The sequence below is a fragment of the Malus sylvestris genome, chromosome 9 (genome assembly GCF_916048215.2).
Source record: "Malus sylvestris chromosome 9, drMalSylv7.2, whole genome shotgun sequence".
In the NCBI taxonomy this organism is placed as follows: Eukaryota; Viridiplantae; Streptophyta; class Magnoliopsida; order Rosales; family Rosaceae; genus Malus; species Malus sylvestris.
The window spans coordinates 27,297,447-27,320,879 of record NC_062268.1 but is presented as its reverse complement, the minus strand read 5'-3'; the positions used below and the strand labels follow the sequence as shown (position 1 = coordinate 27,320,879).

The window sequence follows — 23,433 nt, the reverse complement described above, 5'->3', positions numbered from 1 at the left end:
GCGCCCATTTTGCTTCCAATTTGGAATTGGATGAGGACCCCCAATTGGAATTGGATGAAGATCCAAAGTTGGAATTCATTGCAAACTTGAATTGAAAGAGATTGAATTGCAAGAGATTGAATTGCAAGAGATTGAATTGAAATAGATTGAATTTAAAGTTGTGTGAATTATAGCCCAATATCCACCCTATTTATAGCAAAAAAAAATTCAAATCCAACAGCTAGCTGACGTCAGCATGATGTTAGCTACCAACGGCTAGCTGACATCATGTTGACGTCACTTAGCCGTTAGATTTGAATTTAAATTGTAGTTTTTAAATAATAAATTATGTTTGGCCCTATAGCCCTTTGGCCCTCGGTTGGAGACGGTTTTTTGTGACAGGGCTAAAACGAGCCCTCTGGCCCTTTGGCCCTCGGTTGGAGACGGAGGCCAATATGGCCCTGTACTGTTCATTAAAATATTAATATCTTGGGGAATCTTGCAATGCCAGAGGGCTAAAACGAGCCATTTGGCCAGCCCTCGGTTAGAGATGGCCTTACCAAACACCAATAACTCTCTTAGCTTTTTTTCATACCAGCTTTTTTTAAAATCACCTCAACCCCAAACCATACCTAAAAGCTGTTGTTGTCAACCCACACCTGCAATGTTAAACTTAGGTCACGAGCATGTTACGCATTGCAATGAAATTATTAAGGTTGTCAAGAAATAGTACGTTACCAGCCAGCAATCATAAGAGTATATGAAGTGGAATGATCTGAAACTTCTGCTGCATTAAATGAAAAAGGATTGCATGGATGTCTCGTAGCTCACATACAAAGAAGAATCAGTTAAATAGTGGTACAGAGGCAAGGGAAGGACATACGCATAACCAAGAGTGGCTCTACTGATGAGTCCAAGAAGCAAAGAACCTTGAAACAGCATGCCAGGAACCTGCACCAACTCTCCCGTAGCGTTGGGATTAGACGAGAGCAGCAGACCTACAGCAAACATTGACAATGACAGTCCAGCACCAGCAAAAGGGCCCGCCAGTGATATGTCGACTTTTGTGCTCCGATCAGGAATAATGGATTTAAACAACAAAACCAGTGACAAAACCAGTGAACGATGAGAATAAATTGTCTGAATCACCTTTAAGTACAAACAAGGGAGATAAGGGAGTCTAGGCGCACAGATGACCTAGTTCGAGCAAAGGTAGTCACAAATCTAGCTCAAACTACTGCACCAAGTACAACATACCGATAGCTACAACTATCACATAAATATAAAAGTCCTAAACTATTCAAACTTACAATACGGGAGAAATGGAAAAGTCAGAAACTCATGACTCAGAAGTCGGAACAGAATAAGCCAACACTGTCTTAAATAAAATGTGTAAATCGTGTCTGGGATGGGGAGCGGCAGGGGTAAGAAGTACATTACAAAGATCAAATTTACATTATTCATTCGGAATGACCTGCTCCTACTCAGATCGTATACTAAACAACAGAGACAAGTCTCTTAAACGGACATGTTTCGGATTGCTATACTTGGATTATTAGAGGTACCTGAGTTATTGCACCGAAGCTGCCAAGAGTAATATTAGGAATAAAGGAATGCTAAGTTTTACTTTCTTTCGGAAAGCAGCCACAAAATGCCCAACTTCCTGCATACAATTAACTCCATCGTAATCACATTCAAATAAGAACAAAAGTAAAATTCAAATAGGAAATCACAATTTACAAAATATTGACTAATTCGTCAAAACTCAAAAAATCATTTGGAGAAGGTCTAAATTGACAGAATTTTTTTAAAAGAAAATGACATAATTTTCATTTTTCACACAAAGCATACGCAAGTCATCAGATTTTTTTTCACTTAAAAGTGACACAATTGAGTATTTACTTATCGTTCATTTTATTCACTAGCATGCCCTGTCTTGAAACTGACAGAATTGAGTATCTACTTATTCTTCAACGTACATCGTCAGGGTAAGTGAACTTGAACAATAAGCATGCTCATTTTATTCACAATCAAATCTAGTATTATACATAACAATGTAAAGAAACATCACAATAAATCAGCTCTCTCTTTCATTGGCATAGGCTTAAAGATTCTACTTGGTGGACAAGAAAGAGCACAGTGTGATAGCCAATATATAGAAAGAAATATACATTTTAAATTTGAACCAAACCCAACAAACAGCAAGACATCTCGCCTATATGAAACAGTAAAACGCCCAAAACACCATATGCTACAGGCCCGAATCTACATATGGGAATAGCAACTCCATATCTGGTGGGTCAACGGCATTTGGATCTGTGAAGTATTTCACCACCTCTGGTGGAAGTCTATTTATCTGTTCAAAATAATGCATGAATATAAGTAGATACTCTAAAAATGAGAAAGAAAGCAATTGTTAATGGACCATTTATAGCATCACAAAACACATAAAAAAAAAAAAACGCAAGTTGGCGTACCTGAGATGCAATTCCTAATTCCACAGAGGATCCAATTGTTAGAAGTAGGGGTGAAACTCGGGCGGGTTGATGGGTTGGGCGGGTTGGAAGGTCAACCCAATCCTAACCCAACTTTTACAATTCAGGATTGGGTTCGGGTTGGGTTTTAATCGGGTTCATTCGGGCTTGGGTTTAAACCGGTTCGGGTTTATTTGGGTTGGGTTCGGATTGTCCAACTTTTTCAAGTTTTAATCGGGTTCATGCAAAGTTTGAATTAAAATACAAGAAATACCAAAGCTAGTACCAAAAGAAAAGAAAAAAAAAAAGGAACACTTCATCAACAACTGTAAGATCAAAGTTTGATTCTACAGAAGTAATTCCTATTGTTATTGTTCTAATACAAAATAGCAATTAGTCTCTTTCTCATAAATGTATACATATATTTATTCGTTCTTCAGCATGTATGATAGATATCTGATTACTAAGTTTCCTTATTGCGGAGAAGGTGATGATCAGTAGGCGGCATTTGCAAATAAAGTTCAGCACGTAGGGGTCGGCACGGTCCGGTTCGGCTCGGTTCCACTCTCAAAATGGAATCGGAACAGGAAAATTTCAACGGTTCGGTTCAGTACGGTTCTGTTAAATTTATTACTAAAATCATACAGTTCGGTTCATGAAGGTTCCGGTTCGGTTCATGCCGGTTTACGGTTCTAACCAAAATTATATATATGTTTTTTCTAATTTTCTACTTCTAATACCAAACACATATTTCAACAACTTCAAGAAAATTTAAGTTTCCACTACTAGATCTAGAAGATTTGTGACCAGAAGATAGAAAGTGTGCATATAAATATAAATCAAAATATAGAAAGGCTCATATCAAGACCAAAGTGTAGATCTTAAATTAAAACTAAAATGTACATAATGCATAATAAACTGAAAAATAATGGAGAAAAATAATGTAGGGGGAGAAAAGTGATAAAACAACAAAGAAGTGAAGAAAAATATTGGGCTTATGCACATGGTCTTCTTGGCAAAATGTCTTATTTATATAAAAAAAATAATAATAAAACAATAATTTATATTAAAAGCGGTTCGGTCCGGTTCTTAATATTTCCAAACAATAATTTATATTAAAAACGGCTCGGTTCAATTTTTGTTTCGGTTTTGACTTTTTTGGTCAACATGGTTTTTTATGGTTTTTTTTGTCATGGTTTGATTTAGTTTTCCGGTTTGGCGATTTTTATGCCCACTGTGACACCCCACATCGTCCAGGGGAGTGATCCTTAAATGTATATTCTCATCCCTACCTAGAACGAGGCCTTTTGGGAGCTCATTGGCTTCGGGTTCCATAGGAACTCCGAAGTTAAGCGTGAAGGTGGCCAGAGCACTCCCAGGATGGGTGACCCACTGGGAAGTTGCTCGTGAGTTCCCAGAAACAAAACCGTGAGGGCGTGGTCGGGGCCCAAAACGGACAATATCGTGCTACGGTGGTGGAACGAGCCTGGGAAGTGATCTGCCCCGGGTCGGGATGTGACACCCACCCTGATCAGCGTGGTAAACAAAATAGACGTACCAATAACAAAAGAGGCGCCTGGAGCATGACATTGACCCTAATGCCAAAAGCTTCAACAATATTAGTTACACCCTTAATGAAAGGATATGGGTTTTTGGACGTCCATTTGGGTGTATTAATTGATATGTGGTTGGGTTGGGGATGGACGGGCAAATGATCAACCCAACACAACCCAATCAATGAACGGGTTTGAAATCGGGTTGGGTTCGGACGGGTTATAACTAAAAAAATACCAGCTTGTTTGGATTTAAAGTCGGGTTGAACATGAGCGGGTTCGGGTTAGCCCAACCCAAGTTGCACCCCTAGTTAAAAGGAATAATAAGAAAAAAAATAAAAACCCAATGATTTCAATTTTTTATTTTTTTCGGTTTTGATTGCATACAATCTTCACAATGATGCATAAACCCAACTTTACACGTTTTGAATTATACTATTCTTCTTAAATTATGTTCTCAATTCTTATATATTGTGGTAAAGTGATAATTGTGCAAGAAAAAAAAAAACAGAATTATAGTTTCTGCACCTTGACCTGCACGAAGCCACAACTTGAAGCAGTTTAAGCTGCGTTGTCGAGCCATGGTTGCAAGCCGTTAAAGTTGAGCCATTCCTGTTCCAAAACCCTAGGACCAAAAAAACGCTGTTTTTGCGTCGTCTCTGTCCTCCATACTTGGGTCGTCAGCTGAGTCGCCTGAAGTTTGAACCCTGACAATATTTTACCATTTTGTCAAACAGGAAAAGTATCCTGAAGTATACTCATTTGATATTAATGTACACTTTTTCATACGATCAAGATCATTTGTCCAACTGGGTTTTTTTGCCTGACGAGATTTTGATGAGGCATCCATTTGGCCATACCTTTGTGTGCATCCTACTTCCGTCCTAAAGATGTTAAGTTTTGACTTATTACATTTACTCACATTTTTCCTTAGAATATGAGTCTTGTTCCATATTGAGTTTCAATTTTGTGAAGTTTACTCCTCTATGCAATTTCTTAAGTGACCTCGTTTGGCAGCTCGGACTGTACTGACTATTTCAGTCGGATAGGATAAATAGTCATCGGATAGTACTGACTAATTAGTCGGGCATTTGGTGCTTTCCCGGATAAATCTGTACATCGGATAATATATCGGATTACAATAAATTTCTAAAAAAAAATTCACCGAATAACTGATGTTAAAATGGAAAAAAGGAAGAAAACCAAAGAAAAAAAAGAATTAATCCTCATTGCACCGACAAAATTAAAAAAAAAAACATAAAAAAGGAAGGAAAGAAACCCAGGTTTCTCTCACAGTTGTGTTATCCTTTCTTCATCATCATCCCCGCGCATCAAATCTCACTCTCTTTGCCGAACCCATTTCCTTATTTCTTAATCTCCCAAAACCCATATGGATTCTCCGCACCAAAATCAATTTGTAAGAAATAGACAAATCAACCAATTTCATAAGAGATGGAATAGAGAGCAAACAGAGAAAGGGAGCGGAAAAAAGGACGAAGAAGAATGAAGGATAGCAGATGAATTCGAGAGGAGGAAGAAGAACAAAGAACAACATATGGAGTTCGTTCTGGATAGAGGAGAGAACGGAGAAGGCACAAATTTATTTGAGAATGAAGAGACAACGCGATTAAATTTTCCTGGGCTTTTGAGTTTTGAACCTGCTAAATTATCCTTAGCTTTTGGAGTGTATTATTTAGCAGGTGTGAGTCGGACTAAAAAGTGGGACCGGGATATATAATCGGCAGGCTAATTAATTCAAAACTGCACCAAACATCTGTCTCGCACTATTAATCCTATCCGGAGTCTAATAGGGTGTACCAAACGAGGCCCTAGTATAAGAAAATCCCAATGATCAACGTGCCTTTGGGCAGCCAAAATCCAAGCTCTTTTCTTCAAGGCCCAAAACATGAAGCTTTTCCTTCCTCAATAAGAAATCTTTCTTCAAAATTTGGAATTAGAAACAGAAAAAATAAAAAAAAATTAATGAAAAAAATTTGAAAATTTTGAGTTTTAATTAAAAAGATAAAAAAATATTGTAAATAATTAGTATTAAAAATAATTTTTTAGAGTAAAAATATTATTTTCCGTACCGAATATTTGTTGATGGACACTTTTTAGATCAAAGCTTTCTCGGAACGCAGAGAGAGTAGCGAGTGTGCGATGCAATGGGCTCTTCTCTCTCCTCCGCCATTCTCATTCTTCTCTTTGCTTTCTGTCTCTCTGTTCCGACCCTCTCACTTGCCACCGAGCTCAAGGGTATCTATCTCTATATTGTGAATTTTTGTTCAGTATTGCTCGTCGCCGCCTGTTTGTTTCCCGAGAAAATTTTAGGAAAATCAGTGAAATTTTGATGTTTGAGTATGTGGGTTGTTTACTTATTTCCATTTTAAGAGAGAAAAACTTGCACTTTGACTTGCTCTGCATTTATTTCCTGTGAAAATTATTACGTTTTAGTCTCACTTTTGTTGTTTCTTTACGTGTAAGGCAGATAGAGGGTTAGGGTTTCGTTATGCCTCTTTAGGGTTTATTTCGGTTGCTGTATTGCTTGAGGGAAATGTCAAGTTGTTAGCCGGTTAGGGTTTAAAAAATGTCGACTTTTTGGCCTTTAAAGTGGAATGTTAGTTTCAATATTGTAGCGTTGATTTTGAGTTTTTAATCTGCTATAGCTAAACAGTATGTCCATTATAATTTTAGGGATTTGAACTTTGAAGATTTCGAATATCTCGTGTACTTTGATATTTTGTTTGCATATTTGAAACTAACCTTTACCAATATTGAAATCACAGGTGTTGATATTGAAAACCCAGTACTAGAAGTCATCCCAGCACCTCTTTCTGAGCACTCAGCTGTGCCTGGTTCTAAAGATGTTTTATTTTGTGAACGGGCACGAGTTTTTGGTATATCCAGGTTAAAACTTGGGAGTTATGCAAGTTCACTTAAGATCACCTTGTCTACATCTCTTGTAATCCCGGAGAGGTTGCATAGCAAAATTCAAGTCTGTTTTCATAGGTGAGTGAAATGTCTCATCTTTACTCTACTATGACAATCATTTTTGTTTTTTTTAGGATAATTGTGTTTTATTGGTTGAGTTATGACTGCACCATATGCTACTCCTCCCTCCCTCTCTCGGTTTCTCTTTCCCTTACTCATTTTCTCTAGTCGCACTCTCACACACACGCACACCTTTTTTGTGTGGATTGTTTTGTCTCACTCATGAATTTTTTTTACAGGAATAATACGCTTGGATTATGTCAGTGTGTAGAGGATGATTGGAAAAATCTTCAGAAAGGGTTATGGAGCTCTGTCATGTCGCCTTATGATGAAAGATATGTCGATGTCAAGTTCATTGGCAAAATACCTGACTCTGTCACCATAATTGTTGAAGAAGGTCTGATAAAAATAGAAGTGTGGCTGACTATAATTGCTTATGCTACAATTTGCAGGCTCTGATAGTTATCTGTTTTTGTCTGTACAGATTTTCAGAGATGGCGCCTTGTGTGTCTTGCACTGGGATTTACTTTACTATTGTTGGCACCAATTGTCAGCAATTGGGTACCTTTTTATTATAGCACTTCAATGGTTATAGGAGTTTTTCTGGTCATGATAATCATTCTCTTCCAGGTAATTTTTTGTGTGATTCCGATGTATTTTTGTTTGACTTGCATGCTCTTAGTTTTTCATTGGGTAGTTTGAATTTCAGATCTCCTATAAAACGAATTGTAATTACAGGATTTTGTGATCATTATCTTTCACCTGCAGTTTTAGCTTGCAAATTTGTAGGTAATGTTTTGCATCATTGTTTGTTTTTAATCTTTCAGGGAATGAAGCTGTTGCCAACTGGAAGGAAAAATGTCCTCTATCTTACCATATATGGATCAGTGGTAACAATTGGTGTCATGAAGTTTACTGTTGCTTCATGGTAACTTATTAACCTCATGTAATTGACAGTACAAGTAATTCTTACAATTTATATGCCTTTGACAGCTTGGAGCAGGATCTTTCCTTGTTCCTCAGTTTTCACTGATGGTAAATTCTATTCGTTTGAGTTTTGGGCTAAGTGAAGAGATGCATAACCCGGTAAGAATTGGTTCCCTAAATCTTATATTCGCAAAATTCTCATAAATATCTAGACAAATTGTCTGCTTCTGAAACTTTCTCTTTGGATCACTTTATTGTCTTGGCTTCTCGTGTTTTTCTCCCAGGTCTCTATATTTTTACTAGTGGGAATTATCCCTGCGGGAGCTGCATTAGGGTACTGGATTGTGAGGGAGTTTGTTGTCTCAAAAGATGGGACAGTAGATGTTGGTATAGCACAATTTGTCAAGTGGGCTATGCGTATCATTGGAACAACCTCCATCTTTCAGGTGTTCTCTCGCATTCCGTTTGGCTGTATTCTTGATATTCGAGTACAAATGTTTGCCTGCTTAATTAAACTATGTGGGGTAGAAATTTGTAACGGTACTTGATGTACCTTGCTAAAATTATTTGGGGGACTTTTTATAGCTGATATGTCCAAGGAGAATCATTGGAATTTTTGGATAATAGGGCCATGTCTTTGTGTACTAAGATTTAGCTAGTAGATTATTGGACACTCAATACTCAGTAGACATGTACAGCATGTCACTTTCCATAGCCAAGTGCAATACACCTAGATTGTGTTTCTTGTCTATTACTTTTCCCTTTGAGGATCAATTTTTAGATCATAGAAACACCATTTATTGCCTGGCACCATTAGGACAATGTTACTTCAAACCTTGTTTTTATTTAAATTTGTCTTATGGACCCACAGGCACTTACGACTGAATTGGTTATTCAGTAATCTTATGTTAATGTAAGTTTTATAATTTGATGTAATTGCCAAAATATTTGGTTATTGATTCTTTTCATTTTTTCAGAGCACTCTTGATACTCCTTTAGCAATGGGCTCTTTGGTTTCTTACTGGATTATCATCAAGTTGATTACTTCTTTGAAATGGCATCTCAAATCGTAAGTCATACATTCTTTACCCGTGTACTTCTTGTTATTACAGAAGTGAATGCGTTTTAGCCAAAATAATTTTTAACTTTTTGTGTGGAGCTATATTTTTCTTGAAGTTTAGATTTCTGGCTAGGTTTTGTATTTGGAAGGTAACATTAGCAGTCCAAGAAAGCTCAGTTAGATGAATGGCTGTGTCCCCTGATCATTGATAAAGGGTTTTGTCACATTAAAACATTTTACCATCATTTCGTGCAGTCATCAGTCGGATGCTTGGAGTGGGAGTCCTTGGCTGCAGAAGGGAAAACAGGTCAAGGGTAGACAAAGTCGTCCAGGATTTCTTAGCAGGAGTCTATCTGCTTGGTCTGACTCTCCTGTTAAAGGTATTTTTATTTTATGTGCTGTTACGTTTATGCATATTTTGACTGATTTGCCGTTGCAGCTACTCAGTAGTTGTTTTATTATGTACTTTAATGAAGAGTTTGTGTTGGTTATTTGTTCTGCCTATTTAGAAAAAACTGAGTTGACATGCAAAATGCAGAATATCCATACCCTTTTCAGCTTTACGTATCATGCAAGAGTGTAGGAGTGTATGGTCAGCGTACCATTGTACACTTTAAATTATGCTATTTGTTTCTGTTTGTTGCACGTGTCATGACATTCATACGAGGAGCGCGCAAATGCTCTTAATCAGGTTGGATAGACCTGAAGTCGTTGCTAGAGATGTCATTTAGGTATAAAGTTAGTGTGCGTAGTACCGTGTTTAATTGAATTTGGTCACATGTATACAAGAAACATGATTCAATTAACTCATATTCAAGGACAATATTGATAAGATGATCCATAACTAAAACAAACACCAAACTGGAATCCAAGAACATAGAAAAATGTTCACAAAGTAAATCAAAATTATTGAGGGGATTCGGCCAACAAGGCCATTCATGTCAAAATTCTACTCTTCCAACGGTGTTCGGTGGAGCAAAATTAGTTTCACATATTGACTACGAGAATGGTACTCCTCAACGACATTGGGAGAGAGGCACGAACAGGTGCATAACCAATGATCTATTCCATTGAGACGGAAGTAGATTTTGCAGGGTTGAGGTTCGGGAATATTATCGTTTATTCTTGAAGTTTTAGGTCTTAGGTGCCTAGGATCACGCTTCGGGCATGATGTCACACCTTGGCAAGCCCTGATTTTACCATATGTTGTAAAAACAAACTCGAATGTGAGAGAGATAACCCAGACTTGGGTTTGGTAGGCTCCAGTTGGAGGGGTCTGTTCGGTAGGCCTTTGCCGAAGCAGAGCAATACCGTTTGGTGCATCTTTGCCGAAGCAGAGCATGCCCTTCGGTGCATCCCTGCCAAAGTAGGGCATAACCATTCGGTAGACTCTAGTCGAAGCTGAGTCTATACCGTTTTCTCACATTTATGGTAGTAATTAGATCCAAGAATTTGGTAAACTTCCGCTTTCTACACTGTTGCTTTAGGAACGAGTTAGAAACATGGAAGGATGAGAAAAATATTCTCCAGTCAAATTTGATCGGATTTATAAACTTTAGAATCATACTCATTCATGGAATCCTCGTTCGGGAGATAATTCTGTTTGTAATGCTTCAGGTATAAGTCTTGGAATGAAGATCATGGTGGAGGCTTATTTAGCTCTTCCATGCCATTGTTGGTTACAATAGTTTCTCAGCTTCTAGATAGTTAAGTGGAGATTCACGTCTTGTACCCACATAAAGTGGTTTCTGTTAGAAATATCCAAATTAGTGAGATCGAACTTGTGACGGTTCGACAATCCATTGAATGGAGGGAACAAAATTGTGAATAATGCTATAGGAAATAAAATATCCATAAGCATCAAAGTTAGAACATTCGGGTTCTAAGACATGATATACATGAAAAATTCAGGTTTTCATGGGTGTATTATAACTCTAATAGGATAATATCTAGTCTAAGAGATGCGGTACAATCCCATAAGGATATCCTAGATATGTTAGGATTTACACAATCACATTCCTAATCTAATAGGACTGCAACAGTTTTGTTATTTTTATTAGTAAAAAAAGTTTTATTAGTCGTTGCAGGGCAAAAAAATGGTGAAATTATTTGAGTTAAAGGATAACAAAATTAGGTTTTGTTATTCTAAGGCAAAAAAATGGTGAAATTATTTGAGTTAAAAGATAACAAAATTAGGTTTTGTTATTCTAAGACAACTGGATAATTATATAATACACACACACACACACATACATACTAGAGAGATATTCCTACCAAAGCAAATCAATGCCCCAAAAGATAGAATCCTCTCAAGGAAGGAAGGATCAGTACTACTAAAGACCAAACTTCCGGAAAGATAAAAACCCCTGCATCAGATGACCTTCTTAGCCAAGTTCGTTGTAAAAGTAATCCCACTTCCTAGAAAGTCATCCTAAACTTCCCCGATATTTTGTTACCATTAATAAAGTAACCTAAAAACAAAAGTGGCATTTATTTTATATAATATATATAGTAGTGGAGATGAAGAGTAAACTTGTAGCGTATCATATGGCACAGTGAACGCATCCTCGTCTGGTGATCTTCATCTGAATGTAGACGATTTCTACTTTTCCGCACTCTTTGATGACGAAACTTATGACGAGTCTGAGCCGGTTTCAGATTCCAAGTACACACAAGAGTTGCAGTTCCAAGAGGCTCTAATGTCCTCTTCTGCAATCACCTCCCAATCGACACACAATGGCGGTTCCTCTTCCTCTTCATCATCGGCAACAATCCAAGCAACCCAAGCAATCCAATCCAACCCACCACAACCATCAACACAAATCCTTTGTGAGATTTGTGTTGAAATGATAGAGGTTGACGAGATGTTTCAAAATGAGGGCTGCGTTCACTCCTTCTGCTCTGACTGCATAACCAAGCATGTGGCATCCAAAATCCAAGCAAACATTCACATAGTTTCGTGCCCTGGCTTGGACTGCAGGGCTGTGCTGGAACTTGATGCTTGTATGCCAATACTTCCCAAAGAAGTCATAGAAAGGTGGAATGATGCCCTTTGTGAAGCAATGGTTTTAGGGGCACAAAGACTCTACTGTCCTTTCAGCGACTGCTCAACGGTTTTGATGATTGACAACGAAGGTGAGGAAGCTGTAAGAGTGTCCGAGTGTCCCATTTGCCATAGACTGTTCTGTGCACGATGTCAAGTCCCTTGGCATCCAGGAGTTGATTGTGAGGAGTATCGGAGGCTTAACGAGGACGAACGAGGGAGGGCGGATCTTATGGTTAAGGAACTTGCAAAGCAAAAGAAGTGGAAGCGGTGCCCTAGGTGCAAATATTATGTGGAGAAGACTCAAGGTTGTTTGCATATTACTTGCAGGTCAGTTTGCTTAATTTGGTATTATCTGCACAAAGTATTTTAGGCATAGGCAGTTGTTGCTTATTTAGGGCATTTTATCTCTAATTGACATAAAAATTTCATCAATAATTCTGTTTATCATCACAATTATGGTTTATCTTGTTGAGAGTATTATCTAACACGATATAATAGTATCAGAGCAGATTAGCCCCGAGTTAAACTTGGTGGCAACACGTTTTCTTATGTTTGGTTTGAGTGACTCCACATACGACGAGGCATGTCGATAGGGTAGTACTCTACATCGGAAATGGAAGCCTTGCATTAGTAGTTCTAAAATCTTAGTCGTCTCCACAAATTGCCAATTAGTTGTCGGTTGGATGCACATTCTAACACACTAGTACTTTTATCCTTAAGAGGATTTAGATGATGAATGCGTTTAGTGATGGAATAAGTTTAATGGGGTAAACAGCTAATTAGTTTTGACTGATGATGTTGAAATACTTTATTTAATTGTGGTTAATATAAGGTTTAATGATTTTAGATAGATTACTTGGTTGGAGTTGTGTTTACTGTATATTGTATTTGCAGGTGCCAATACCAGTTCTGCTATGGATGTGGAGCAGAATGGACAAGTACTCATGGTGGTTGCCAGTGAGATTAAGTCGCGGAAGGCACTCGGCTTGAAGGCGTGTTACTTGTTTTATGACGCTAGAACTTTTATTTATGTACAGAATCGTCAAAAGTCCATCAATATGGGACTTTTGCTTGTAAATTTGCTTCCTAGATATTTGAGGTTGTGTGATGTGTAACATTGCTTTGAATTCCCTTATTAATGTTATTGAGTTTTCTCTTTTCTTTTGTTTTCTTCTTTCGAAATTGGGTGACATCTTTGATCAAGTTTCACAAAATCCCATCTCGAAAATTTTATCGGAAAGAGGAGGGCCAAATAAAATGAAATCTGAAAAAAATTTCCCGGAAGGAGTAGCTGAAAGAAAAAAGACTACCCTTTGATGTCATCTGAAGAATAAGAAGAGTCTCTGCTAATGATCGGGAAACAGTGGTTGAAGATCGGAAATGTGTATTTCGAAATCCCGGTCGCAGCCTCTTCATGGTCTATTGGTTGTATTTAACTAGAATTTGATTTGCGTTATTGTGGGTCCTTTTGATTCGTATGATGTTTTCAATCCTCTGTTTTTCTTTGGTTTTTGGATCCTTTTTCCTCTCAAATCAAAGTTTAATTGAGCTTATCAAGGGAAGATTAGAAGTATGATTACAAAAAGAACCTTAAGGGTTTGGTTTGAGATTGTGATGCTTAAAAAAAAAAAAAAAAGCTTATTAAAAGATTTGGAACATTAAATGTGTTTGATTAAAAAAATGTTATAAATGAAAGTAGAAAAACATAGATGCAAAAGCAGGGTCTACCATGCTTTTAAAAAAAAATTAATTTTTTTTACAAAGCCTAGTATTCAATATTCATTTAATGACATTTTCAAATGGCAAGTATACCCCACATGTTTTACAAAATTACAATATTTGCCCCTACATTATTATCTTTGACAATTATTATAGCACATTAAATATCATATACTTTTTAGTCATTTAACATATTCAAAGCAATTTATATAAAAGTTTATCAATCACTCGGACACCTTTTTATTTATTTATTTTATTAAAAGTACTTTTACAAAAAAAAAAATACCAAACACTCAACAACTTTATTTTATAGTTGTTTATTTTTATAGCACAGTAGAAGTAATTTTTTTTTAAAGCATAACAATACCAAACTAGCCCTAAGATTATGGATTTGGTCTGCATCAAGAATTTAACAGAATTGGGGTACTTCGAAGGGATTCTTGGGTACAATCGGGTCATATCTTCTTATTCAAGTCAAGTGACATGTGCCATTCAGTACTACGGTTTGATGATATTCTTTTTCATTTAGAAGTGAGAGGTCTTTGGTTCAAATCTCATGGATGACGAATTCGATACCAAATTAGGCTGCCCATTGTATGACTTAGCCGAACTCCCCTCTCCTTATTGTAAAAACTATCGATGTCCTCAAAAAGAAAAAAAGTCATGTGACATGTAATAAGAGACACGCTAATAGAGTGATATACACGCAATTAATTTCATTAGATTCTCTATAATATTTGAGTAGCTACAACTTTTTATCTCTTGATGAATCAACTGTATTACTTTTGTCCCAAGTAATTGAACCTAAAATCTTGATGCAGAAACTAAATAAATAAAAACAAGGGTGTAATACTCTTAAGTCCTCCAAATCAAACCTACAGTCTCAATGCGTGCATGAGATGAATATACTGTATCAAGAATATGCATAGTGAATCAGTGATGCGCCTCGCTCATCGGCGGACGACACACTCGAGGATTGTCTCGCACAATGGGAAGCTGTAATCACTACCAGTATATGCAGTTGTTCTGCATTCTTTTCCTTTCCAACTATGATCAGATGGAGGAAGAAGAAGAAAAATTTACTGATATGTACGAGTCTATTTTTTAAGTATGTGATTGCCACACTGGATGCCTTATGTACACTGTTCTACAAATTCCCATCTAACGCCGCCTAAGCCCAGCCTAGGTGTTAGGTGGCTGATCAACAACCCGATTACTTCTTAGGCGTTGAAAATTAAGAAAGTGCATCTAGACCTGCTTTGCTACCCACCTAGACCCTGCCTAGCTGACTAGATGCTAGGCCCCAACCCGACACCTGATTAGCGGCTAGCGTCTTTTAAAAGCGTGCATCTGTATAGGTTATTGGTGACCTGCGGGAGAAGGGTTTGCTTTGATGAATCCACACGCTTTCTTCCAGCTACAATTTCTAAAAGAAAACAACAAAGCAATTTCCCAAATGAGGTATTTTCTTTTTCAGATCAACATCTCATTTTCATCTATTCCTTTTTACTTTGCTACATCTCCACTTGAAGCTATATTGATCAAATTGCCATTTATTAAGGAGGAAAAAACATATGAAGCTATATTTCATTTTCATCTTTTCCTTTTTACTTTGTTACATTATTTATATTCCTCACTTCCGTCTATTAAATCTTTAAATTTCAACTACTAAATATTAAAATATTCATCTACAATTATTGATATCGTGTTGGCGTGTTAATATGGACTGCGATCCAGACATCAACATTATATATGTTGTTAATATAATTACTGATATATTATTGGTATGGCAATCACAATCAGTATAGTGTTGAGTCTCGTCCCACTCCACAAGCAGTGAAGTAAGTTTGACAGACTGAGGTAATATTTAAATAAAATAGAGTTTTTACTATTTTTACCCATTTTCTTAAAATGCTCATAAAGTTTACTAGCCTTGTCAATCTCTTTTGAAAAAAATAAAAATCATCACGTCCCTATGTGGGAGGATAAAATCCGGGTTTCGACTCATGGGCCAATCCAAGTCACCTAAGGATGGTGTTATGCAAGATAAACAGTAAGGAAAGCCCACGAGGAACAAGCAGGTGCACGTGTCCAGGTAACCGCCTCCATTACGGAGGATCACCGAGGAAGTGGGAAAGGAAGGTATGACGTGGTGCTTGTTCCCGAAGCATGCAGTCATACTACGAGGACCACTAAGGAAGTGGGAAGGAGAGAGAAATCGTGGTACTTGCTCTCCAGGCATGCAATCCTATAAAGATGGAGTGGAGCCAAAGAGCAAAGGGGGGAGAGAGGAGAACCCGAGAAAATCCAAAGAGTAGAAATCAATCGACTGACTTGAGCGTCGGAGTATCTTTTGTAGGTACCCGCTCGCCAAACTGCGGAGGAAGATTATTTTGGGACATCTCGAAGAAGGATTCGGCAAACGTGAGGATTACGGTCAACAAATCTATGGAGGTATTTCTTCTTGTAGGAAATTTCACTCTAACAGTTGGCGCCGTTTGTGGGAAACACAAAATCAAACTACAAACATGACTGGATCCGCACAAGAAGTTCCGAATCCCTCTGAAGGCGTAGGGACTTGATCGGTGCATGCTAGGTCTCAATCACAAAATAGTGAACCCAGTCTTGCCATGGAACAATTTAGAAGGTTAACGAGGGAATTGCGTGAAACAAAAAAGACAGCAGAGGAGGCATTGAAGAAGGCTGAAGCGAGAAATGTCGTAGAAGATGTAGCAGGCACCAAGAGACAACGTGCAGAAGAGGAGGATAAGGAAGGTAGCTCTAGTAGCGCGCCATCCAGTAACTGTGTTGAAGTGACAAAGAATCAGGGCGAAGGGGGCTACAGCGGAAAAGGATCGAAAAAGGTAAAAGATGTTGATTTGCGAGAACAAATTGAGAAGATTGTGAAGGGATACAAGCCACAAACCCCAACGGAGCTTGCCTTAGAAGCGGCCAGAGGAATTCGCAAATCGCCGTTCACAGAGGACATCCTGAAAGCTAAAAAACCTGCCAAGTTCACCCAACCAAAGTTTAGGTTATTTGAAGGCACGACTGATCCTGTCGAACACATTTACCACTTTCAACAGCAGATGGCACTTGAAGGAGACGATGAGGCCCTCCTGTGCAAGTTGTTCCCCTCAAGTCTTTCGGGATCATCTTTAACATGGTTCAGACAACTGAAATCGAGGTCTATCGAAAGTTTCACAAATCTCTGTGAAGCATTCATATCTCAATATGTTTGTAATCGGAGGCCAAGAAAAGATGTTACGATCTTGTTCAGCACCAAACAAAATGTTGGCGAGAGCCTCAAGAGCTACATGACTAGGTTCACGGAAGAGATGTCTACCCTAGAAGAGTGTGACTCTCACACCGCCGTTTTGGCATTCCGAGAAGGGGTGTTACCTGGAACGAAGATGCGTAGGTCGTTAATCGAGACACCACCACTGGACATGAGGGAGGTGATGGCCCGAGCTGATGGAATCATCAGATTAGAGGAAGAAGAACTTATCCAATCAAAGCGGGCCACTGCGACTATTGCTGCATCTCCAGCGGACACTACCGCACTTACCTTGAAACCCACGGCTCAACCGAGGCAAGAAAGAAGATTTTCACGGGATCCGAATGATGGGTTTAGTGAAAGATCCAGACTTGATCGCCCAACACTAAGCTGACAGTGAGCTTGGGCAAAATTTTTCACGAGAACAAGGGAAAAGGAATCTTTCGTGCGCCGGCCCCAATTCGAACGCCACTAGAGAAGCGAGACAGGAACAAGATGTGCGCTCATCACAACGACTTTGGTCATACCACTAATGATTGTCGAAGCCTAAAGAACCAAGTGGAAGCTATGCTGAAGAAGGGGATGTTGTCACAATACCGTATAGAATCGAGAGACGAACACAAGAATGATGGAGGACTTCAAGCAGTAACAGGAAACATTGGAGCGGATGAGAGGTTGTTGGATATCAATGTCATACATGGTGGGCCCCAACCCCCTGAGGGACATGAAGCGCGCTATCGGTCACAAAGACGGGAGGCCGAGAAGTCCAGACGCGTACACAACGTAACTTCAGCCCCTGAAGCGTCTAAAGCGTTGGATAATTTCGGAGTCATCTCCTTTAGCCAAAAAGACCTCGAAGGAATTCAATTCCCTCACAATGATGCATTGGTCGTAACGTTACGTGTTGCCAGCCTTCCAGTTCCCCGAAATCAGAAGAGGACGGTTCTTCCAATCTCTGGCTCTCGAAGGGCCCAATGACAATAATTTCTTACGATATCTAGGTTTAAAATTAAAGAAGCTAGTTTCACCCTTAATAACCGTCAAGTCAAAGAGATAGAGAAAATCCCTAAAACCTAAGGATACGCCTAGCTTCAAACCCAACGCCAGAAAGGTCGACATAATCAAGTAAGAATTTGGGTTCAGCTGCATAGGGTGAGTATTAGTGAAGAATAAGATGAGATGAATCATAGGGTGGAGCGGGAAACTAATGACCTCTAAATGGTCCGGAGATAAAACGGTAGACCCAGCTGGTATACCGAGGCCCGAATACATGTCAGCTCCGGCAGGAAGTGGGCTAAGGTGTATATCATCTGGAACATGACCTAGGTCACGAGCCTTGACAATTTCGAAGGGTGGTGGAGTACCACCATATTTAGACCAGGGTGTACGTCTCAACATGATAAACGGGTGGGAGACTTATCGTCCAAAATTTGGTTAGATAAGACAGAAGGGGAATTTGTGCTTGTAATGTTTGAAATATTCTCGCAAGAGGAGTTTGAAATGAAAATTACCTGTAAAGTAAGAGGTTTCTGGAACAAGAAATCACAGGTTTGGAGAAGAAACTAAGCAGAAGAAGTGAAGACAAGCAAAGATGGAGACACAAGGTAATGACACACACACGCACATATACATATATATACATACATATATATATATATACATGCGTGCATACGATATACACGAATATATAAACAGTACGTGCAGAGATCCGCGTGTCAGTATGCAAAGATATGCGCACATAAGTTGCTCGTAGGTCTGCCTATATATGCCTACGAATCCAAACATATATATGTATACACACATAAAGTACATATGCATACACATACATACATATATATATATATATATATATATATATATATATATATATATATATATATATATATATATAGAAAGGCATGCAAAAGCATGCAAAAATTTGCCCGGGACAGGATGTCCACAAAAGTAAATATAGGGAAATGTGCAAAAGTCTGTCAAGAACGTGAGGTCCTCAAAAGTATGTATATATATATATGTATATATGTATAAAGGTAAGACGAGACAGGACAATGAGTTATAGATAGTACGCATAAGTGTGACATGTCAGACTGCACAGTTAAATTTCGTCAGTCCTCTTTCGTCATGTCAGTCCACTTTCGTAACGTCAGTCCTCTTCTGTAATATTAGTCCACGTTCGTAATGTTAGTCATCATCCACTTTCGCCATGTCAATCCACTTTCGTTACGTCAGTCCTCTTCCGTCATGTTAGTCCACTTTCGTAACGTCAGTCCTCTTCCGTAATATTAGTCCACGTTCGCCATGTCAGTCCACTTTCGTGATGTCAGTCCTCTTCCATAACGTCAGTCCACTTTCGTAATGTCAGTCCTCTTTCGTAATGTCAGTCCATAATGTCAATCTCTTCCGTTGTGTCATTCCACTTTCCTAATGTCAATCCTTCGTAATGTTAGTCCTCAATCCACCTTCGTAATGTCCTCGTAAATCCTCGTTCGTAGATCTTTGTTCGTAAATCCTCGTTTGTAAATGTTAGTCTACTTTCGTGGAAGGTGTCAGCCCATATTTTATGTGAAGGTGTGAGGTGACTTTCGTAAAGTAAGCAAAGCAGCCTGTCTGGCTTTCCAGAGTCAAGCACACGAAACAATGACTTTGGTAAACTCACTGAAGGTAAGTTTACTCGTATAAAAACAACTCCCACAAATGTTGGTCTTAGTAAGAAATGCTAAAAGTTTAGCTAGGTTCAAAAAGCATAGTTTCAAGGCCACATGTGATCGAAAAACTTAGTTTTCCCCTATTTTACATACGTAAAAAAGGGAAAAAGGGGGCATTGTGGGAGGATAAAATTCGGGTTTCGACTCATGGGCCAATCCAAGTCACCTAAGGATGGTGTTATGCAAGATAAACCGTAAGGAAAACCCACGAGGAACAAGCAGGTGCACGTGTCCAGGTAACCGCCTCCATTACGGAGGATCACCGAGGAAGTGGGAAAGGAAGGTATGACGTGGTGCTTGTTCCCGAAGCATGCAGTCATACTACGAGGACCACTCAGGAAGTGGGAAGGAGAGAGAGATCGTGGTACTTGCTCTCCAGGCATGCAATCCTATAAAGATGGAGTGAAGCCAAAGAGCAAAAGGGGGAGAGAGGAGAACCCGAGAAAATCCAAAGAGTAGAAATCAATCGACTGACTTGAGCGTCGGAGTATCTTTTGCAGGTACCTGCTCGCCAAACTGCGGAGGAAGATTATTTTGGGACATCTCGAAGAAGGATTCGGCAAACGTGAGGATTGCGGTCAACAAATATGTGGAGGTATTTCTTCTTGTAGGAAATTTCACTCTAACACCCTACTTTTCCTTTACTTACAGTAAACGACAAAATATGGATACCCACTTTTGATAAATCCATAACGAACTACCATTGCTATTTATTGTGAAATTGAAAATTATGTGTATTGGAATATAAAGTAAATAAGATACAAGATTCGGCAAGTGTGCTTACATTCTTGAGAGAGCAGTAGTACTTTTTCTTATTATAAAATAAAATAAAAAATGCTAGAAGAATGCATTTGTGTACCACGTTATATCATTTTTTTATAACATTTTTATGCTAAAGACTATAAAAACGCTTTTTTGTTTAGAATTATAAAATGTTATCGTTTGAAGCATAAGTATACACAATATGATATTGAAAACGAAAAAGAAAAGAATGTACCAACTGTGTACATAGCTGACCAAGTGTGACATTGGGAAACTAGTGTCTTCAAACTCCTCCCCAAAGGGTGCTCATCCACACTTCAGAACTCGAATCTACAACAAATCGTACTTATCTACATCGAGAAACTTGGCGATCGTCAACACGATCAGAGGCATAATTAGCACAAAACTAACTTTTTACTTGTCGATCAACCCCAATTGAGAAACAATCTCAAACTTGTTCATCATTAAAATGGCAGCCCTAGCTCTAAGCCCACAAAGCAACACCGAGTTCAAAGAATAAATATGAAAAAGTGGCGGCACGAACAAAACGACGCTTGTCACAAGTCCCTTGTGCGTTAGCATCACCTGTAAGGAATACATTCCTTACGTATACACCACAGTCAAAGATCTCAGACATGCTATCAAGTCACAAACACAAGAACATCAACTACCAACATAAAGATAAATATGAAACACAAACCTGCAGCACCAGATGATGATGATGATACCATGATAGCCTATGAAAATAGTTAAACTTCTCCTCTTTGCAATACCACAAGTGCTCTCAAACAATAAGGCTTTGACATAGAATGAGCATCGTATTGCGAGAGCAGTGATTAACCTTCTCCTTACTGATCTCCTATTAGAATCAGCATAGAACACAAACATCACAGTTTGAATCAAACATGTGTATAAACACAATCCTAATACGCACATTAGTCCTTAAAACCTGGACTGCATTCAGAAATAGTAATCCTACAAGAAATAGGTTTACTTAAAGCTTATTAACATGACTTCTCCATATCAAATTCAGACACTATAACTGGCTCTAATGTCATGTTCAAACTCATACTCATACTCTAACATCACCCTCTTCGGCAACCCTGTTGTCCCGGACGAGTAGGGTAGGGCAATGACGTCGTCTAGGCTAATGTCAACCTCCAGCATGTCGCTTTCATCGGCTTGAAAAAGCTCGGAGAAATGCGAACAGCTCGTATCAGGCAGAGAGTCAACGCACATGAGCCTAACATCGTGACTGTCATGACTAGATGACGATAAGTCCTTGACCTTGTCGTAGTAACACGTTAAGGTGGTGATGAGTTTAGCTTTTGAGGCATTAGCCTGTTTTAAGATCTCGGCGTGTGTGAAAAAAGGGTTCGCGGCAGTTGTCATGGCGCTGCAAAAGGAGGCTCCGAGAAAGGCGAAGACGAACTCCGGAAAGTTGGGGAGGAAGAGCATAATGACGTCAACCTGTTGGATTCCGAGCTTGTTGAGCCCCGAGGCAACTCTGCGCGATTTGGGTTCCACATCAGTGTACGTGTAGATGTCTCCATTGGCGCCTTTGATGATGCAGGGTATTAACAGAAAGAAAGGAAGATCACTTGATTATAGCAATGTATCAATTAGTTATTATGATTGATTGTAATTGCCAATCTGTATATACTTTGCCTAGAATAGACCAATTATAGATTGTATAAATATAGGTCTTCGTATGTACAATTAATCATCAACTTATCAATAGAGAAAATCTCTCTCAAATCACATAGTTTCAAGATGGCATCAGAGCACCGATCTTGGTGACTCTAGAAACCCTAGAAACCCTACACACTTCCGCATTCAACACTCACAGTCGCTGCCACCATGGGAGACGACACCAGCAGGAAACCAGAAACCAAATCTATCGAGACCCTCTTGGATGTCTCAGACCTATACTCCATACACCATTCCGATCACCCAAATATTGTCCTAGTATCCAAGCTGGTCGAAGGAGACAACTACAGCACGTGGAGTCGTGCCATGCGCATCGGTCTCAGCGCGAAAAACAAGATCGGATTTGTGGAAGGCACCGTCAAGTCCCCATCTCCGACATATGCAAAATTTCCATTGTGGCAACGCTGCAATGATATGGTTTTGGCATGGATTTTAAATTCTGTCCATTCTGACATCGCAAGCAGCATCGTGCACAACTCCAGTGTAGCAGAGGCATGGAATGATTTGAAAGAACGTTTCTCCCAAGGAAACGATTCACGTATTTATCAGATTAAGAGAGAGATTATTGAGCATAGACAAGGCCAACAATCAATCTCTAATTACTACACCAAATTGAAGGCCCTATGGGATGAGCTTTCCTCGTACAGCAAGGAAGCGACATGCACTTGAGGAGGATTAGAGCACCTCAACAAAAGGGAAGATAAAGAAAGGGTCGTGCAATTCCTTATGGGATTGAATGACAGCTACTCAGCAATTCGAGGACAAATCTTGTTTATGCAGCCACTGCCTGACACGCGACGCGTTCATTCTCTCATCCTCCAACAAGAAAAACAAGTTGAAGTATCTCTTAATCGAGAAAACTTGAACCACCATGCCATGCTAGCAACCCATGCATCATACACAGGCAATCAAGCAAACCAAGTCCAGAAGAAGAAATGTTCATACTGTGATCAAGGCGGTCATGTCGTTGAAAGGTGTTTCTACCGATATGGATTTCCACCTAGTCACAAGTTTCATGGGAAGAATGTGAAACCGCCCAACCAACGACGATCTCATGCCAACCACGTGAAGACTGGACAAGAACCAAACAAGGCCATTGATTCAAGTCACAAACCGTCCACCTCAGAAGGTCCAAGATTCACTACCGAGGAGTATAACCAATTGATGGCACTCCTTCAAAAAACCAATGATGGTAATCAACAACACTTTGCAAATGCGATAGGTATTATC

At 38.9% G+C, this 23,433-nt stretch overlaps 2 protein-coding genes, 1 long non-coding RNA gene and 1 pseudogene across 7 annotated transcripts in view; 2 read left to right on the top strand and 2 right to left on the bottom strand.

Moving 5' to 3' along the window:
- LOC126634147 (4-coumarate:CoA ligase 1-like) overlaps window positions 1-23,433 on the bottom strand; it is an 85,422-nt pseudogene that overhangs the window by 55,968 nt on the left and 6,021 nt on the right.
- Window positions 5,068-5,829, bottom strand: LOC126634154 (uncharacterized). Its single transcript, XR_007627222.1, has 2 exons — window positions 5,286-5,829; window positions 5,068-5,118 (listed from the first exon to the last, which is right to left on the bottom strand). It is a non-coding gene; the product is annotated as an uncharacterized LOC126634154 (long non-coding RNA).
- Window positions 6,098-23,433, top strand: part of LOC126634144 (uncharacterized) — a 95,785-nt gene continuing 78,449 nt past the window's right edge. Inside the window, exons 1-11 of one of the 5 annotated variants that reach the window (XM_050304637.1) lie at window positions 6,098-6,262; window positions 6,793-7,015; window positions 7,237-7,394; window positions 7,482-7,627; window positions 7,825-7,887; window positions 7,991-8,083; window positions 8,209-8,370; window positions 8,902-8,993; window positions 9,240-9,364; window positions 11,541-12,357; window positions 12,925-13,187. In XM_050304637.1, the coding sequence (XP_050160594.1) occupies window positions 6,172-6,262; window positions 6,793-7,015; window positions 7,237-7,394; window positions 7,482-7,627; window positions 7,825-7,887; window positions 7,991-8,083; window positions 8,209-8,370; window positions 8,902-8,993; window positions 9,240-9,364; window positions 11,541-12,357; window positions 12,925-12,991 (2,037 nt within the window). In that variant the 5' untranslated portion in view covers window positions 6,098-6,171 and the 3' untranslated portion in view covers window positions 12,992-13,187. Of the gene's footprint in view, window positions 6,263-6,792; window positions 7,016-7,236; window positions 7,395-7,481; window positions 7,628-7,824; window positions 7,888-7,990; window positions 8,084-8,208; window positions 8,371-8,901; window positions 8,994-9,239; window positions 9,365-11,540; window positions 12,358-12,924; window positions 13,188-23,433 lie in introns of those variants that run through there. The other 4 variants (XM_050304638.1, XM_050304636.1, XM_050304635.1 and 1 more) reach the window with 4 other exon arrangements.
- On the top strand, window positions 15,732-17,878 carry LOC126634149 (uncharacterized). The gene is made up of 2 exons (XM_050304643.1): window positions 15,732-17,700; window positions 17,747-17,878. Exon 1 carries the CDS (start codon window positions 16,380-16,382, stop codon window positions 17,418-17,420), a length of 1,041 nt encoding a protein of 346 aa, XP_050160600.1. The 5' UTR covers window positions 15,732-16,379; the 3' UTR covers window positions 17,421-17,700; window positions 17,747-17,878.